The sequence below is a fragment of the Nematostella vectensis genome, chromosome 15 (assembly GCF_932526225.1).
Source record: "Nematostella vectensis chromosome 15, jaNemVect1.1, whole genome shotgun sequence".
NCBI classification, from domain to species: domain Eukaryota; kingdom Metazoa; phylum Cnidaria; class Anthozoa; order Actiniaria; family Edwardsiidae; genus Nematostella; species Nematostella vectensis.
Window position 1 is genome coordinate 6,837,015 of NC_064048.1, and position 13,579 is coordinate 6,850,593.

General features: G+C 39.4%; 1 protein-coding gene across 1 annotated transcript; it reads left to right on the forward strand.

Moving 5' to 3' along the window:
- Positions 1 to 7,387: 7,387 nt before the first annotated feature.
- LOC5503438 (QRFP-like peptide receptor) lies at positions 7,388 to 8,678 on the forward strand. Its single transcript, XM_032371789.2, has one exon. The coding sequence runs from the start codon at positions 7,505 to 7,507 to the stop codon at positions 8,537 to 8,539; it is 1,035 nt and encodes a 344-aa protein (XP_032227680.2). The 5' UTR covers positions 7,388 to 7,504; the 3' UTR covers positions 8,540 to 8,678.
- The last annotated feature ends 4,901 nt before the right edge of the window (positions 8,679 to 13,579 follow it).

The following is a 13,579-nucleotide window of genomic DNA, read 5'->3' on the forward strand; positions in this document are numbered from 1 at the left end:
TACGTTTTAGGTCGAGGGTGACGTCTAGGAAAATTGACCAACTTGTTTGTTTGCCTCAATGGTGATTCGGAGTCCGTTGTTGTTGAAGATGCGGCATAGTTCCTTTTTTAGGTTTTCGGTGGCTCTGGGTGTGGCGTTGGTGATGGCTAGTCCGTCGTCGCGGTAGAGTCCTACGTTCATATTGAGGTCCTGAAGTTGGGAGAGAAGGAAGTTGCCTACAAGTTCACAGGTTTCTGCGCCATCGAAGCTCCCCATCGTAACATTCGATGGCGCAGAAACCTGTGAACTTGTAGGCAACTTCCTTCTCTCCCAACTTCAGGACCTCAATATGAACGTAGGACTCTACCGCGACGACGGACTAGCCATCACCAACGCCACACCCAGAGCCACCGAAAACCTAAAAAAGGAACTATGCCGCATCTTCAACAACAACGGACTCCGAATCACCATTGAGGCAAACAAACAAGTTGTCAATTTCCTAGACGTCACCCTCGACCTAAAACGTAATGCACACCAGCCTTATACAAAGCCGAACTCCTCGCTACAATATGTCCACCGTGAGAGCAACCACCCGCCCTCCATCACCAAGAACATCCCTGCTGGTATCAACAGACGCCTATCTGCCCTATCTTCAGACCAAGCCTCCTTTGACCAGACCGCGCCGCCTTACCAGAAAGCACTCGACGATAGCGGATACAACTACACGCTACGCTACGACCCCAACACCGTAACCAACCGAAAAACCCGCAAACGCAACAACATCCTATGGTACAACCCGCCCTTCAGCAAGAACACCAGCACCAACATCGGCCACAGATTCCTCACCCTGATAGACAAGCACTTCCCGAAAGACAACCACCTCCGTAAAATCTTCAACAGAAACACCATCAAAATCAGTTACAGCTGCATGAACAACACCAAACAGATCATCGACAACCACAACAAGCGCATCATCACCGCATCGTCGGCCACCGAGATCGCCAACTCCGCCCCTACCACTACCAACAACAAGACATGCAACTGCCGACAGAAAGACACCTGCCCTCTAGACGGAAACTGCCTACAGACATCTGTTATCTACCAAGCTACCGTAACTCGAAAAGACAACAACACCTCGGAAACATACGTCGGGCTCACTGAAAACAGCTTCAAGACCAGGTACAGAAACCACACCGCATCATTCCGACACGCCAAACACAGAAACTCCACCGAACTCAGCAAACACGTCTGGACTCTCAAGGACAACATGATTGAGTATTTTATTTCATGGCGCATTCTTTCTTCCCACTCCGCCTACAACAGTACCACTAAGCGTTGCAACCTCTGCCTCAAGGAAAAGCTGACGATCATCTGCCAACCCAAACTATCAACTCTAAATAAACGCAATGAACTCGTGTCCTCGTGCCGCCACAGAAACAAAGCCCTGCTACGAAACAATTAGAACTGTTAATCCCGTCACCGTTAAATTTTCGCGCTATCAATTTTTCACACGTTCCGCCCTGCATATTTATGTAACTCGCTATTGTTCCCCTTGCCGCCTTAGCTAAAACTATCAGTCTATTATTATGTAAATTTCAATGTTAATAGTATATATACGATGGTAGGAATATTCTCATTAAATCCCCTGATGAGTGGGCAACCACGAAACAGACCTGTAGGGAAACCTATGTAGTTTGTATTTTTCTCAAACCAACACTATACACCGCTCTACTTTCGAGTATTGAGCACTTTCTATGAAAGCCTTCAACCATCATTTTATATATATATATATATATATATATATATATATATATATATATATATATATATATATATATATATATATATACAAACTAAAAGACAGCGACCGCATAAAAAATGAACCGAAGCTTCTAGTCGCCGCCGACAAATCTACCAACTTCTAAAAACTAGAACCGTCAGCCTACAAGAATCTCCTAGAAAAAGACATAACAAGATCCTACAAGAAAGCTCCACCCGAGATGAAGAAAAAAACATCATAACCCACGCCAAGAGCTCTCTAGTTCACAACCAAACACCCTGGCACAAAAAAGGCAACTCGACATTCGACGTGGCAATGGGAAGCTACGACGGCGCTGAAACATGCGAACTTGTAGGCAACTTCCTCCTCTCCCAACTCCAAGACCTTAACATCAACGTAGGACTCTACCGCGACGACGGACTAGCCATCACAAGCGCCACACCTAAAAATACAGAAAATATCAAGAAAGAACTATGCCGCATCTTCAACGACAACGGACTGCGAATCACCATAGAAGCCAACAAGCGAGTAGTCAACTTCCTAGACGTCACATTCAACCTGAACCGCAACACCTATTTTTATGTTAATTTTATACATTGATAGTATATAAGTGATGATAGTAATATATTCTTAATAAATCTCCTGATGAGTGGAAAACCACGAAACAGGCTTCTAGCAGCCAATAATACAGTAGATGTATGAGACATTATCTAAAATACAGGGGAAAATGCCTTGAAAGTCCCTTTTGGGCCCCCTCCTGTTTAAAATCCTGGCTACGCCGCTGGAAATAGCCGATGCTTTTTCGCAATTGGTGTTTCGCTAGGATTACAAAATGGAGGCAAACAAAGTTTTCAAATCATCAAAACAAAATGAGAAATATATACTAAAACATATAGTTTAGCTTATAGGTTTTAAAGTGATTCATTTATTATGTGCAATTTCTAGAGGAAAGGATTTTGCTCTTTTAAAGAACATGAATTCTTTGAGTGCAAATGCATGCATTTGAAATGATTATTAATTGAACTGCATGCTATACAGACGCCACGGAGACTATAAATGTTATTAGGAAAATATAAAGGTTAACTTTATTAAAAAAGACAAAAATTGGTGGACTTAGTGTATGTAGAAGTATGCGGTGCTGTGTGCTGTAAATTGATATCGGTGAAGCTTCGAGAAAGTCGTAGCCTGTGTTAAAATTTTATTCAAAAAAGAGTTACTCGATAATAATAGAATGCTCCGCCCCTCTAAACTGCTGTGTACAAGAATATAAAATCCAGAGCTTTTACAAGGATAAGGAAAACCTCAAATAACAAAAGCATGAGATAGAATCTTTTCATATTAGCAGGGAGTCTACACAGATGATTGTTTTCTTCGTTGTTTTGAATGCTTGAGGCGATTTACAAGGAAATTTGATCACGCTATGCAAGAAAAACAAAAAGCCCACATATATGATAAGGATTAGCTGGCTTCTGGGTCTCAGAACTTACATCTAAAGTTGAGGGAAGGCCAGGGAACTTTGCTATGTGTGGCCTAAATCATTAACAAATTTAGCAAAGTGCAAAGAAAAAGAAGCCGATCATTTGACAAACAGGAAACATCTAGATGTTTTGAAGCTTTTTAGTCATTGTGGAGATAAGGTAAGGTGTAATATTGTTGTTAAGTGAAGAAATTATATTCAATTTAGTGGCGCTGATATCTTTTACATTTGATGCTAAATGCGGTGAATTTTCACGATGTTAAAAAGGTCGGCTAATAAAGCGCCCTTACCGCACAGCAAAAATGATAAGTAGCTATCTCAAAGGGACTCCCTGCTCCAAACATCTTTTCCTAGCTCAAAACAAATTCTTTGAACACCCCGGTAAGTTTCATAGTAAGACCAATTCCTAAATGTCATAGATACCAAAAGTATGCATGTCAGTTGATGTTACCTAGTGTTTATTTTTATCTTTATTAAGCTTGTATTCCGGTGACAGCCGTTTGTTATTTTAGCATTGAAAGTTTGATTATTTTCCGTTGTTTCCCTTCTTAGCTCTTAAAGCCATCGTTTCCATTGCAAACGTTTTAATACAAAGCGTTTGTTTTGAAAACATTTGCAATCTAGTTATGTAGTGACTTCTCTGTCATTTCCGTATTACGGACATTCCAAATGATCTATTTACTATAAATCATGGTTATTTCTTATCTCTACCGTAAGCTCCAGAGCTCTAAAAACAAGAAGTAAACAAAACAGCTACGTTTCGAGTTGAAAAAAATTAAAAATAAAATAATAACGTTGAAATTTTTCGCGTCAGTTGTTCCGCGCATTTTCAGTTTTACCTACTCGTTTAATGATAAAGAGTGATATGTTTTTGGATAAAGGAGGAGTATTTTATTTCCGCAGTATGGCGGTTTCTCTTGACTGCGCGGTTTGCGGTTATTAACTTATCTTGACGGTTTTGGGTTTTGTTTTTCTGTGCGGTTTTCGCATCCCCCTTACGCCCCCCTCATTGAAGCTGTTTATAGAGGCTGATACAGATGGATGACAGGCGGTAAACAGAGATTTGGGCTAAAGGGGGGGGGGGGGGGGGGGGTGCGCAGTCATAGGTCTCATACGAAAAGCATATCAATCAATGGCTGCCGTTTTTCTAAATGGTTTGAAAGATTCTGGTGCGAGCGCGCGGGAGACCTGTGATATTTTTAAACGTCAGGGACTAGGCTCCATATCCAAGATGGCTGCCAGAAAAATCGTAGTAAACACGAATCCTTGCAAGTTTACGTGGAAATTCTCGACTTGCAAAGCTCCAGAGCGATAAAAAGCGGAAAGATGATTGAAGCGGACTCCCAAATATGGTATGTTATGCCTAATAAGGAAATAACCGAGCGATATCAAACATTTTCCCCACATATAGTGTCCTTCGTATGTATTGCCTTATATGGGCATTGATGCCCATATTTAGAAGAAGTTTTCCCGCTCCCGGATCTCCAGAAAACATGGTAAAAAAAGCTGATTTCTGACAATTTGAGACTTGCGGTCAAAATTTGTTAGAAAAACTTGATCGCTTGATCAAATCTTTTTCTCACTGATCTTGAAAAGCCCTTAGACCCAGGCCTCCAAGAGGTCGGCCGAGTGGGTATGAAGGTCACCCAAATATTGATATGAGCTAGAAAAACGACAGTTTTTAAAACAAAATTGACTGATATGCATAGTATTTGAAGAAATGACCCACTTTTTGGCCGCCGAGGGGGGGGGGGGGGGGGGATGGGTGGGGGTGCGCGCACCACCCCGTGTACGCGCCTGGATGAGGCGAGGGAAAGGCCTACGCTACTGAAATTATAGATGAAATATATATGCCCCTAGCTTTGAGGGTCTCGCTTTGAGGGAAGGACCAATAGAAAAGTGAAGGGGGGGAGGGTAAGGGACAAAACAAGTTCATACACATATGAAGAAAACGTTGTCGTCTTAGGAGTCTGGTACCGAGCAATTTTAGTTGCTTTTCAGAGGCTTTCTTCATTGACTAAAGATGGTCACAGTCACAGTTTGAATACAATTCATAAAGTTTGCGAAGCAGCAGCGGTACGGCAGCCTTATAAATTAAAAGGATCATGGAGGTATTCCAAGTAAGGAATATATTAGTTTTGCCTTATATGGAAGTGACCGCGTCTGGGAAAACAACAAGTTTTCGCAACATTTTCTTGATATGCGGTAAAGAAAATAAGAAAAAAAAAAAAAACGATTCAACAGTTGTCAACCCTTCCTCCCTAATTTTCGGTTATTTTATACTCGGCTATAACTCGAACTCAACTTTTTCGAATTCCCCGCTAACTTGGCTGTTTTTTGTTTCCCTTATGGCCTAATTCAACCCATGATAACTCATACTTTGCTCCCTTGACTTGTCAACAAATCAAGGAAATGGTTTCTGTATTACTTTGAACCCCTCGACCCCCCCCCCCCCCCCCCTCCGGCTACAGGCCTGGAAACTTTGCTCGTCAAACGATCCGTAGTCCAGTATTTAAAGTACACTAATGACCTCTTCGCAAACAGGACAATCTACAGTCCGAGTTTTGAATTTTTCCTAAGTGTCTGTTAAAGTGATTACGGAATAATTTCATGGTATCTAAAATGCTGCTTATATTGACAACGATCTTCTAAGGTTTGAGGTAGTTTTAGGTCTCTTGGCTTGGCTTTGACGATTTTAGGGGTGTTCCACTACAGGTCGGCTTTTAGGTAGTACTTTTGTTGTGTAAGGTGAAATATATCCTGCCGCTGTTTATCGACCCAGTGGATGATCAAAAATCATTGTTAAATAATATTGCCGAAAAGCGTCTGACGTTGACGGCCGACAAACGCCCGCGGAGCGAAATTCGAAATATTATCCATTTCATAGCGCGTGAAAATCGCTATATACTGATTTGGGGAATACTAAATAAAAAACATGCATGTTTTCACGAAGGTAAAAAAAATACATGCAGGTAAAAAGGAATCTTAAAATGTTTTGTAACCCTTTTTTTCCCCTTTTTTTTGTCATTTTCGACCAAATGTCACCGAGAGACTATTTATCGTATACATTAACAGTGGCCCTTAATTAACTTCCGAATTCCATGTAGCGAATGTGGCAATAACTGTCTGGTTCTACGACATGTCCTATTGCATACTTTGAAAAAGCCATTTAAATTAAAACTGAATTAATAGTTACATAAGGCAAAGATAGCTTTGTCCCTGGCAGATAGCAGAGTGATTAGTTTGGTGTAACTAATGCTTCTTTTGTGTTTTTGTTTTTTTCCATAGAAAACTTGATGTCAAGAAATATTAATGTGTGCAGAGCTTTGATTCGAATTAAGAAAACGCACTTCAACAGGGAGCTGCCAGAAAAAAGCTTATCTTCGGAGTGAAAACGGTTTAGTAGTCGCAAAGAACATTTAAATGGATTTTATTGATGTCAGCTAAACATAAACGACGGAAGCACGTAATGAAGTGCTGACGAAACGTTGCAAAGAAAATCTATTTGATATTGGCTACGTAATATAGGCTTCAAATCATCCTAACCCCTTCAAATTATACAAACTGCTGACTTACTGGTCAATCGAGTCATGCTTTGTCCAAATAACGTGGTTTTTACCGATAGAACGTGTATCAAGGTACCTGCGAAACTGGAAGGCATTATTGGTGTTGTACTAAGCGACATTCAAAACAAAATTGATGTTTAAATATTTGCAAAGCGAGCGTCTTAAAACAAGAAAGGTCTTCGTCGTCAAAGTGTCTTGCTTATAGTTGATAAAGCAATAACACTCAAGGACTAAGCTATAAACTCCAACTTAAAAGGCACTTCAACTTCAAGAGCTACGAGATTATATGCGAAATAGTGAGAGCATGTTATGTTAAGACGAGGACAAGTGGAATAACATTGAAAGCTTTGTGTCTAAAAAGAGGAAATTCCCTGCTCAGTGAATGCTCCGTGACTATGTATTAGCTCCGATATTTATGAGCATTTTCAGTACAGACGAGTTTGTCTGGTTTGCAACTTTGACTTGGCGGCAAACAGAGTGTTGAATATAACTAAGCTTTGCCCTAGAATTTCAATAGACTAATTTCGTGTTAAGGAACTGTAAAATTTAAGATTAAGAAAGAGCGCAATTGTCTGTTCGTAAAAGAACTAATGGACTGAAGAAAACGAGGATTTGACAAAACGCCAAAGAGTTCATTTAGCAACTTTGTTCTATCTAACTTCGACAAAGAGAGCTTAAATTACTTATGAACAGCAAGCAGACATGGATAAAGAAAACATTACCAATCAATCAGAGCCGGTGTTTGTGCACTCTACTTATCAAGCGGCCGAGGATATATTATGGTATGTTCAGATGATTTTTTACACCTGTATTGTCGTCGTGGGAGTGACCGGGAATTTTCTTGTTTGTCGTGCAATTTTCTCGCAAGCGAGGAGAAAAACCAACGACATGTTCATACTGAATCTCGCCGTGACGGATCTTGGGACATGCGCAATAAGTATACCATTTGACATGGCGGAGCAGATATCTAAACATTTCTTGTTTGGAAAATTAATGTGCAGCCTCCTTTATCCATTACAGACCATCCTGATGGGGACATCAGTCCTTACTTTACTCGCAGTTAGTATTGAACGATACAAAGCTATTGTAACTCCACTTCAGCCCAAACTTCGCGGTAAATTAGCGAAGGCAATGCTGATTGGTTCCTGGGTGCTGTCAGTCGCGGTTGTCGCTCCTTATATGGTAGTTCTAAAATACGTAAATAGACAATGCATCGAAAGTTGGCCTGTCCCGGCACACGCTAAGACATTTACTTTTGTGCTGTTCGTGGTCCTATACGCCGTTCCCATGGTAATAATTACGTATTGCTACGTGCGCGTGTTGAGGAGGATACACCGGGATCGACCAGTTTCATTACTTGTAGCCAGTTCTCTTATGAGTAACATTGCCATCAAACGCCGAGCTCGTCAAAATCTACGCATGATTAAAATGTTTGTGACCGCTGTCGTGGCCTTTGCACTTTGCTTGCTTCCCAATCACGTGGTATGGCTATGGAATGATTTCGGAGATGGACACGAGAAGCCGTATTTCGGCATAGTCTTGATTTTCAGTAACACTCTTATCTATACCAATAGCATTGTCAATCCTTTTATCTTTGGGAAATTACAGTGCGGTTTATGCGGAGGAAGAGAAAGTCAGTTGTTCTCTTTGAGATATCGCTACTCGAGTACGTTTCGGCCCAGGAGCAGGGGACTGTTATTCATCGGGAGACAAAACAGAAAAAAGAGCACCGAGTAGGATGTGACCAATGGACATCTGTAATGGTGTTACGTCAAAGGGACATGGAAAACCCGCCATTACTTAATCCCAGTTAGTAGATTGCAGGATACTACTCGCCGATGAACCAATTCGTGGTCCAATAAAAGAAATAATAATATAAAAAGGCCAGACTCATCGCTACCAGAATAGGCCATTCCAGCTATAAGTTTGTGCACGCATTACTATTGAAACCAATATCAACTACCAGAATGCAGCGCGGGCTTTTTTAAGCTTGCACCTATCGAAGCGCGGGCTGCATGACGGTAGTTAAGATAGGTTCCCATGGTGAGTGCGCGAGCATGCTTATAGCTGGAATGGTCTATTAAATGCATTGAAGTCAATATCTGTTGGTAAGTGTCCAGGGCCGTTTCTAGAGAAAAATGGTGGGTGTCAAGCGAGTCGGACTCATGTTCTCACATGAGCAGGGTATCGCACGGACCCCTCGCCCCCCCCCCCCCCCCCCCCCCCCCCCCTCATGTGGGCACGCGCTTGAAGTCGACAATAAATGACATTTAGAGAATAAGCCTTGCGAATTTTTAAATCAAAAGTACTCAGAACTGCAGTAGAGAATTCTCATGTCATAGTCCATGGGTAATGTATAAATAACTAGATAATGGCTCTAAAAACCTCGTGAATGTTTATAATACGCTTCGCGTGTTCACGACTCAAAAATTGTCATCTGCTCTTAACATATTTGGAATTATAAACCATTATAAGTCCATAGAATTAAACGCTCCTCTTACTACCCTGAAAAATAAAGTTACGCCCCTACATTAGCTCCTCTGTACAACTAATGAAAAGAGAGCCTACCGAGATATTGACAAAATGGAACCTGACATTTTAGGGGAATGAAAGTGATGATAAAAATGAATTGCGTCTCGGGGTTGAATTTATCTATTAAAAGATAATTACAGTACTCTCAGACTTGTGTCTGGACCTCCTAGCGCTAATAGCAGCCGTCTAAAAAGGTCTAAATTGTCTTTAAACGGCACACGCAGATATATGGAGACATTAACATAACTGATAAGTATTTTTAACTTTAGGTAAAGATGGGTTACGTAAAATAAAACCTAATGCAGCTAGCCGTAATGTTTGGAGCTAGGCGAGGTTTTTTGGAGACTACGAAGTACGGATCGAGCGCAATTTTCAAAGATCATACTGTTTTGTGATGTGGGCTTCTTGTGGAGCTAAACGCAAACGCTGTTTTTAAAGTATATCATACTGTTTTGTGATTTTATATGATATTTGCACTGCAATTCTATAGAAAAATAAAGTACAATTGTTTGATGAAAAATTTAAATATAAATGTTTTTCGATTTGACCAGTGATGCAAAGAAATAAAAATTGAAAACTATTTTACTGTCTAATAATAATGCTTGCGCATAAAAATTGAATGCTGACAATTAGGATGGCCTGTCTACACGGCCAATCATAGTTGTCAACTGAAATTGATAGAGCAGAAAGTCAATATTACAATTTGATTGAAATTCATTGTGTTAGGGCCGGAGAGCTATTGCAAAGCTCTTACCATGAAAGCACCGAAAGGTGCTTATGATTAGTAATTATTGAAAATAGAAATGGCAAATAAATTCAAGTGATGCCAGAACCGTATATTAATGGCCTTTAATAGATAATCGTACGATTTATACATGTAGTTTTCTGAATATTGCGATTAATTGTTTCAAACAAAAAAGGAAGAAAATCGAGTTAACAGGGCTCAAAATCAAGGATTTGAATACACGGTGAGTTCAAGTTAGCCGAGTTTTTATTTCAAGTTATCCCTGAGTACAACTGGTACAATGGACTGAAACAAGGGATCTCAGATATCACCAGGAAACTTTATTATTTTAAAGTTACCAAGCAGAAAATTCGAGTTACCCGAGTAGGAGTTAGCGGGGGTTCTACTAAAACTTGGCCAGTACAACTAGCGCAAAAATGCATACTTTTCTATCATTATGATTAGGGCAATTACACGACGATCTCACGTGTTTGAATCGAACCATTGAAAAAGGATTGCTTCAGATAGTGTTTCCAAGACGAATTCCAGAAAATCATTCTTTATCAGGTCTCAATATCCATACTATTCTCTAGAGCGTAGAGATTTTTAACGATAATATAAAATATGATAATATTTGGTTCCCTTTGTATTATCTTTCCTTTACTCTTTGACCACCGAACATAGCAAAGCATATTGTTATGAAGTAGTCTTTCACTCACGAGGTTTTGTTATGAGAAGATCATCCAAGCGTACAAGATTCACAAAAGAAACAGGGAATAAAAACACAGACAAAAATAGAACATGCAACAACATGTCAACTATGCGAAGGCTTCAATCTTTTTTGGCTTATTTGGGAAAGCCTTTGCAATATTTTCTATCAGATTTGGTGAATAAAATTGGTAAAAGTTTTTGGATTGGTAATTTCGATTTTTTCATATAATTTACATTGCAATTTTGAATCAAAACAATAAACGACTGTGCGGTTGACTTTTAAAGTGTATGGTTTCTGTTAACTCAAGACTGTTAACTCAAGACTCCCCCCCTCTCCGGGAAAATTCCAATAACTTCTGAACCATAGAAGCTAAGAGGCTAAAACTTAGTGACTTTTCCTAAAATCCATCTGCGGACGTTTTAATGCCATTGACATGTCGAGGAGACGCTTCATGTTACCATGGCAACCGTTTTTTCACACACAGGTTTCCCAAAAACTATAAAGTAGTGAATTTGTCATATTTTGGTCCTGTTTCTCAGTTTAAAATGCCTCTTTTGACTTTATTAGTTTCTTTAGGCGACAAGTTTCACAACAGGGGGAATGGGTGGGTATGAACAGTAATACATGCATGCAAATACATTTTTTCTGAAATCATTCCAAAAATTCTTACAAAAAAAATTGATTTTAAACGTTTTTATGGCCTTTTCGCATTGTAAGGCTTTTTAAAGGTTGATTTTGACATATATGAATGATGCAAAAATGATTTCAACCCGATATCTGATAATTTAGGCAATATTTGTATTTGTATTATGATATGGTATTTATGACGTCATTATGACCTCATAATTAATTTGACCACACCCAAAATAGGTCGTTGACGATTCTTTGCATGCTGGTGATTATTGTCTGTAAGTTTTATGGTCATAGCCCAAGCGGTTCATGAAATACGGTGGTGGGTAGTCTGAATAGGGTTAATTTAGCCTTTGTATCTTTCATAGAATGACAAACTACACCTCAGTTCCCGAGACTACCCCTGAGATTAACCCCGAGACCACCCCTTTGAGTACCCCAGAGCCGGGAGGAAACTTCGCCAACCTATGACCGGAAGTGATGCTTTCTCAGGCAACGTCTCTGTTCTACGGACTCCTGATCGCTGCTAACTTCGTGTTCTGAATTGTCCTGTTGGTTCTTTACATAAAGCTGAAGAACAAGTAGATTTAAAAGAAAGCAGAATTCGTTGAGGCAGAGACGTTCTTACTTATGGAGTATGGTGGCCCAGTGTTATAATAGTAAAACCAATCACAATACTGGAAATCAACTATAAAAATATAAAATAAAACGAATTAAAATCCTAATTCCTTTTTTTAGTATTTATTTTCTATTTATTTTTTATTCTTCGAAAAAAAATACAAAAAAATATTGTGGCACAAAAAATATTGACAAAAAAAATGACAAACAGAAAATATAAATTGAAACATGTGAAATTTATTCACACACAAAAAAATAATATAAAACTGCCAGAGAGCTGATACAATTTCAGTTTTGAATGTATCCCCTTGTACCCGTATATTATGAATCGCTTCATTATCGCTTTATGACCAGATGACTAATGTTTATAAAACCTGGAAAGAATTATTAATTCTCACGCTCTATTTTGGGTGTGGTAAAAATATTCAACACTAACAAGCCATTAGACATCATTTCGAAGTAAAATTATCCTATAGCCCGTGTTTTCAGTAATGAAATTGTTAATCTTGTCGTTTCCAATTCACAAATACAAGCGTTTCTCCGGTGAGATTTCAAATTCCAATATGGCGGGCTGTAATCGCAGCCTGAGAAGTCTCACTAAAAATTGGAGCTCGGGCCTCCTGTGCATTGCGCAATTTTGCAGACTTCAAAATGATATCATTTTTTTACCTTTCAGACTTCAATGCCTAGAAGCTACAACCGGAAAACCTAGAATGCATTGTACTAGCATTCCATAAAAAAATCCAACAAATGCGACGTTTTTTTATTATCACAATTACGATGTTAGACATTTTGTAAGATTTTGTAGAATTATTTTTAGAAGACTTGTTACACTCAAGAGAGGATTTTTTCTATTTAAAAATAACTCAATGCTAAGGGAGAGATAAAATAGCTTTCCGAGCGAATTAGTTTAATTAAAAGTTTATAAAAAATATAATATTTTCTTGAAACTTTGCATTTATTCTCAATAATATTCTCTTGTCCCAGTTTAGTGGAGGAGAACAAAGCTATATCGTCCTCAAAGTCTAGGTCGTCGAGCTGGCTCTGAAGTCCCATCTCATACCATTACCTCATCTTCAGTGCACAACCAACAAAAACAAGAAATCTGACCTGGCTCAACCCGGCGTTGATGCTAAATCATTTACCAAACTGGTACTCTACCGCACATTGCAAGTTCCGTAGAAAAGTGTCACGATTCTTACAATTTTCTCTGGAATTCCGTAATTCTGCATAATTGTCCACAATCCTACGCGATCAACAGAATCAAAAGCCTTCTCCAAATCTATGATATTAATATAGAGAGTTCCCTGCCATTCATTTACTCTGTTGTTCCTCTTTCCCTTTTGTAACTTGCCTGTTCCTTCCTCAAACTCTTACTCTTCCACTTGAAATCATTCATCTACTGTGGCAGTAAAAAGAAATGACCTACCTCCATTCCCTCTCCCTACAAACCAAAACAAACATCACGAGAGCAACAGCATACCTAAAAATATGGCACCAGGACAGAGGCAGAGGGGGGGGGGGGGTAGTAATAGGTATCATATGGAAAAATCATAGTACC